The sequence below is a fragment of the Notolepis coatsorum genome (assembly GCF_963971535.1).
Source record: "Notolepis coatsorum genome assembly, contig: SCAFFOLD_276, whole genome shotgun sequence".
NCBI lineage: Eukaryota > Metazoa > Chordata > Actinopteri > Aulopiformes > Paralepididae > Notolepis > Notolepis coatsorum.
This window is the reverse complement of record NW_028169905.1, coordinates 191157-197389: the sequence shown is the minus strand read 5'-3', so window position 1 is coordinate 197389 and position 6233 is coordinate 191157. Positions and strand designations below refer to the sequence as shown.

At 42.5% G+C, this 6233-nt stretch overlaps 1 protein-coding gene across 1 annotated transcript; it reads right to left on the bottom strand.

Annotated features, from left to right (window-relative positions):
- Nucleotides 1-421: 421 nt before the first annotated feature.
- Nucleotides 422-5841, bottom strand: LOC311248655 (putative nuclease HARBI1; the record flags this gene model as incomplete). The annotated part of the gene is made up of 3 exons (XM_084339507.1): nucleotides 422-681; nucleotides 770-863; nucleotides 5350-5841. 3 exons carry the CDS (start codon nucleotides 5839-5841, stop codon nucleotides 422-424), a joined length of 846 nt encoding a protein of 281 aa, XP_084195633.1.
- Between the last annotated feature and the right edge of the window lie 392 nt (nucleotides 5842-6233).

The window sequence follows — 6233 nt, the reverse complement described above, 5'->3', positions numbered from 1 at the left end:
GTAACCACTTTTGGCGTTGGTGTCATTATTATAATTAAATAATTATTAGCTGGATGAATGCCTTTTTTCGTTCCGTTCTTTTAAAGTTTGATTGATACCCTGCATGCACGGTAAACTGAGTGTCATCTGGTCACTTTTAAACTGTCAGCTACTTTTATTCAACTAAAACTGTAAAATGCAATTCAAAAATGGTTCCAATTCATTAATCAGCTCAATTCGATTTCAAACGACAGTCTTTTTTTTATGTATAGGTTACTAATGATTATTTAATTAATATGAATTAACCCAAATCTCAGTTCTTACAGTGCATGGGGTAGACTTACTTAAAACTGCTCTATGATCCTAGCTCTTGTCTGCATTCCAGTGGCGTTTGGAGGTGGCTGTTCCACGTCTGGCATGGGGTCGTCAGGTATTTCTGGGTTTAGCAGCGGGATGCCATGCCTGATGGCCATGTTATGGAGCACACTGCAGGCCACGATGATGTTGCAAACCTTTTCAGGCCGGTACTGCAGTGTGCCCCCGTGCCAGACAGGCAGAGCCACCGACCATTCAGGAGACCAATTGCACGCTCCATGGTGACTCTTGTGCGTGCGTGCGCCCGGTTATAGGTGCGCTCCTGTTCGGTGGTGGGGTTGGTCAGCGGCGTCATCAGCCATGGCTTCAGTGGATAGCCACGATCCCCTGCATTAAAAGAGATATAATTTAATTACAGATACCAGTAATAACATTACAATTTAATTAAATATAGGCCTAAATGTGTAACACTCACCAATAAGCCACCCGTCTTCAACAACCCCAGCCTGGAGACGAATGCCCACAGAGCTGTTCTGCACCACAAACGAGTCGTGGGTTCCTCCTGGCCACTGAGAAAGCAGCAAAAAGCGTGGAAAGTTATCAAACGATATCGGAACGTATTATCACCTTGAGAATGAAAGCAACACCAGCAAGTGTATGCATCACACAAGCATATGCACCAACTGGAGAAGCTGAGGATGATGAAATAGACAACTTTTATGAAAATATTGAGAGAGCGATGAAATGGGGAGATGTGGAAATAGTCATGGGCGATTTCAACGCCAAATTAGGTGAAGAAAAAGTTGATGGTGTTGTCGGACCTTTTGGTCGGGTATAAGAAACGATAGAGGAGATAGACTAGTGGATTTCTGCAGGAAGAACCAATTGTGGGTCACCAACACTTGGTTTGAACAACGTAAATCTGCAAGACACACATGGAGATCTCCTGATGGAAACACTAGAAACCAAATTGATTACATTATGATAAACCACAGATACAAGAAAGGAATAACAAACTCTAAGGCACGACCATCTGCAGACTGTGGTTCAGATCATATTCCAGTAGTGATGAAAATGAAGATCAAACTGAAAACCATCAAGAAAAAGAAAAGGACACACAAAAGATGGGATGTGAAGAGTCTGAAAGGAGAAACCATGAAGAGACAATACAGAAACAAAGTGAACAAAACATTAGAAAATAGAGAGTTAGCAGATATTGAAGATCCACAAGAACTATGGACAAAACTGAAAGAAAAACTGGGAAGCGTTGCAGACATAATCTGTGGTAAACCAGAAAAAGTTGAGAAACAAGAGTGGATGACGAAAGACATTCTGGATGAGATGAAAAAGAGAGCAGACATGAAGAATGCGGACAGAAAAACTGAATACAACAGAGCAAAACGAAAAGTACAGAAGATGTGTAGAGATACAAAAGAGAAGTATTACAAAGAAAAATGCAAGGACATTGAAGATCTAGACAAGAAGCACAACCCTCTCATGTACAACAAGATCCAACAACTAACAAGGAAGAGGAAAAAAACAACCCAAGGTGTCAGAGACAAAGAAGGAAAACTGCTCGTTGACGAGAAGGAAATAATCAATAGATGGGCAGAGTATGTGGAAACACTATACAAAGACCAGAACAGAACATCAGACACAGGAATTAGGCTAGAAGAGATAAAAAAAAGTCCAGATCACGAAAAAAGAAGTTGAAGAGGCTGTGAAGTCACTGGCCACGGACAGATCGCCCGGCGAGGATGAGATCCCTGCTGAACTGATTAAGAACTCTGGTGACAGATGCATCGAGCTCCTTGTGAAACTGGTAAACAACATCTATAACTCAGGAAATATTCCAAATGATTTCCTAAAATCAATGTTCATTCCGATCCCAAAGACCGGAAGAGCCACAGAATGCAACAATTACAGGACTATCAGTTTGATATTTCATGCATCAAAAGTACTCCTTAAAATCATCAAGAACAGAATAGAACCCATAATTGAACATCAGCTCTTGGATAGCCAAATGGGTTTTCGCAAAGGAAAAGGAACAAGAGATGCAATCTGCCAACTCAGAATCATTGGTGAAAAATCGATAGACCAGCAGAAGAAGCTGTATATTTGCTTCATCGATTTCACGAAGGCCTTCGACAGAGTTGAACATACAACATTGATGAGAACAATGGAAGAATTCAAAATACCAGTTTCTGACCGAAGAATAATTGCCAACTTATACTGGAGGCAGAAGGCTAATGTTAGAATAGGAAAGGAGAAATCAAGAGACTTCCCGGTGGAGAAGGGTGTAAGACAAGGATGCATCTTGTCCCCTGTACTCTTTAATATGTACAGTGAATCACTGATGAAAAAAGGTCTGAGAGGAGGGAAAGGAGTAAAACTTGGCGAAGAGAACATCACCAATATAAGATACGCGGATGACACTGCTATAGTCTGTAACTGTCAAGAAGATCTACAGGACATGATGAATAAGCTGAATGTCGAATGCAAAAACTATGGAATGTCGCTAAACACAAAGAAAACTAAAGTAATGATCATTGAAAAAACACCAGGAACTGTTTGTAAAATACAGGTGGATGGAGAAAAACTTGAACAAGTGAAGGAGTACATGTACCTTGGAAGCTGGATCAGTGAAGGTGGAAGAGCTAACATGGACATTAAGAGAAGAACCGGAATTGCAAAGGGCGCATTCTGGAACCATAAAGAATTATTGAGAAGAAACATAAGTTGAAAAACGAAGACCAGGGCCCTCATTCATCAATTGTGTGCGTAGAAATGTTCTATTTCCACACGTAAGCACGGAATGTAGAACTAGTGTACGCACAGGGAAGTCGGGATTCATCACACGGTGCGTACGCAGGCTCTATGCTCCTCCGTGTTGATGAATACCACTTTGTTCTACCGTCAATGCTCGTGCATGATTATCCATATATGGTCATGAAAATGAGGAAACACCCCCCATGGCTGTGAAATAATGGACGGACCCGAGCGGATCTCTGAGAAACTCCACGAAGATTGTTCACTGCTGTCGAACCAAGAAGACACTATCGCGCATTATGGGATAAATAAAAGGCGGACTTGTAAACGGTGATGTCAGATATCAACGGCTCCCTAAGACCATTGCTGCAATTCTGCCTGGACAGCTCAAAATACTAATAAAGACCGTTTGTTGACCACTGTTTGGCGTTGGTTGTGTGTCATTATAACCGTGCTGTAATATGAATGCCTTTATTAGTTGTGTTCGATTGGCTATATGATTTTTAGAGGCATCTATTTTGTTGTCGGCTAATAAAGACCGCGCTGGAATATGACTGCCTTTTCCTGTGTTGTTTGATTAATACCCAGGGATTAAAGTTCTCCTCAATTCTATTCCAAATCGCGATGGATCTCCCGTCAATTTTCTACCTGCTGCATATGATTTCTAGAGGCATACTACAATCTATTTTGATGTCAGTATTGGGTAGCCTATATAAACAATAATAGAGAGCATATACAAGAACAATGAATCTCACTGCATGTATGATGTAGCCTGCCTTTCAATACATGAACTTGAATTCCATCATGTTTGTGTGCGGGACTCACAAGGCTGTTGTCACAATGGGTGGTACCGGTACAGTAATAATTACAGTCCACACAATATCACGATCCATGCCATAGCCTATGTTCTATTAGGACATGATCCGTGATGACAAATGTTCTAGAATGTTTGAAGATATCATACTCTGACAGCATGCCTATGATCAACAAAAACGCGAACTTGAATCCCATCATGTCTGTCCACTATAGTGTCATTGCAATGCGTTTTCTATTCTTTCTTATACAGTAAAAAGGGGGAAGAACACTATATTCATATGACTTGTATTCTGCTTACAGCTTCGAAATTCCACTTGTTTCGTTTAACGTAAAGCCTTTTAAATATAATCAAAACGTTCCCGTGTTTCTGCGGTCTGCGCAAAATAATAACGAGTTGAGCTTTATGATTTATGATGAATTGAAAATGGGGGACCCTGATGTAAACAAGACGAAAGTTGGTCTGCATCCCCAATTAACAATTGTATGTACTGAGCTGTACTGTACTGTACCCATTCTGCAATCTGTTAATAAACTTTTCAATCAATCAATCAATCAAGCTACGCGGAGCGCAGTCAGTCAGTAGCCTACACCCCGTATATTCCGATAACGCTATATAAACCATGCTGCATTCATTCTGAGAGAAAGATCTATTATTCCAAATGCTATTTATAGGGTTTTGACCATAATTACACTACTGTTGCTATTTTACAATGAACTATAATGAACTACGGTTCGTACAGAACATCCAGTGTTATTATGCACAGAAGCTCATTTCCTTGTTGTAATAATATATTCTACCACTGGGCGGCAGGTACGCCTGGTCTGACCTGTGCGTAGATGTAAGCACGGAGTCAAGTTCAAATCGAAATTGATGAATCCCACTCTTTGCTTAGAAATGATCGTACGCACAGGGTAAGCACAGATCTGTGCGTAGAACACGTTGATGAATGAGGGCCCAGGATTTTGGAAACGTATGTTATGTCATTCTTTTCATACGGAGCAGAAGCATGGACGCTGAATGAAGAGGCAAAGAGGATGATAGACTCTTTTGAAATGTGGACACTGAGGAAGATGCTGAAGATAACATGGAAGGATAAGATCAAGAATGAGGAGGTACTGAGAAGAGCGGATATGCAAGGAGGACAGCTGCTGGAGAGGTTGAAAAAGAGAAAGATGGAGTTGTGCGGGCATGTTCTGAGAGGATCCAGCGGGGAGATGTTCAAGAAGGTGGTGATGGGGAAGGTGGATGGAAAGAGAGGAGGTGGAAGACCAAGAAGAGGCTGGGTAGACGACGTCTGTGATTGGAGTGGAGTGAGAGGCGGAGTCACGGAGTTGGAGAGAAGAAGTGGGGACAGAATGGGTTGGAGAGTGATAGGCAACCTTTGGAACGAAGAAGCCACCTAATGATGATGACCGGGCAACGACATTTAGGAGTGCCAAATGGGCATCGCAGATCACTTGGACATTTACCGAGTGGAACCCCTTCCTGTTAACATAATTGAATTCATTTTGTGATGGTGTTTTGATGGCTATGTGTGTGCAGTCTATTGCTCCAATTATGTTGGGGAAACCGGCGATGGCGTGGAAAGCCCTCTTGACCTCGACCTGCTGTGCGTGTGTGTATGGGAATTTGATGTAGTCGGGGATTAGGGACATGATGGCATCCAACACTGTGGGCATGATCCTGCTGAGTGAGGGTTGGGAGATGCCCGAGCGATCTGCGATCTCCCGCTGAAACGTCCCGGTGGCCAAGAATCCCAGGGTGGAGAGGACTTGGATGTGGACGGGGATGGCATGTGTGCGCCTTGTTTGGCGCTCCAATACGGGTCCCAGATTCTGGCACAGGTCGAGCAGGATTTCCCTGGGGAAGCGGAACCTGCTCATGAGCCACTCTGTGCTCTCGGCAAACAGGTCTGCCCTGTCTCTGAAGACGCGCTCCCTGCGGAGCGCACCATGGCCCATTGCCAAATCATCCAACAATGCAAGGACTGCGTTATCCATGCTGAATACATTCTGAAATCCATGTTCCAAATGTAATTTATAGGGTTTGCCGACGATTACACGCATGTCGCTAATTTAATTACGGGTCATACAGAACACCTGGGTATATTGAAACTCTTGATTGATTTTCTTTCAATCTGCGCTCCAATTGGGTCGTTGTTGGTCAGGGACGATTCTAGCCATGCATGGCTTCAGTGGATAACCGTGATCACCTGCATTTAAGTGATATTTTGATGACAGATATAATAACATTACAATTTAATTAAATAAGATTAGGCCTGAGTCATGCGTTCCTTATCAGCCAACAACTTATCGGCCAAATGCAACGTTAACCATCCTGCATCCTACATTCA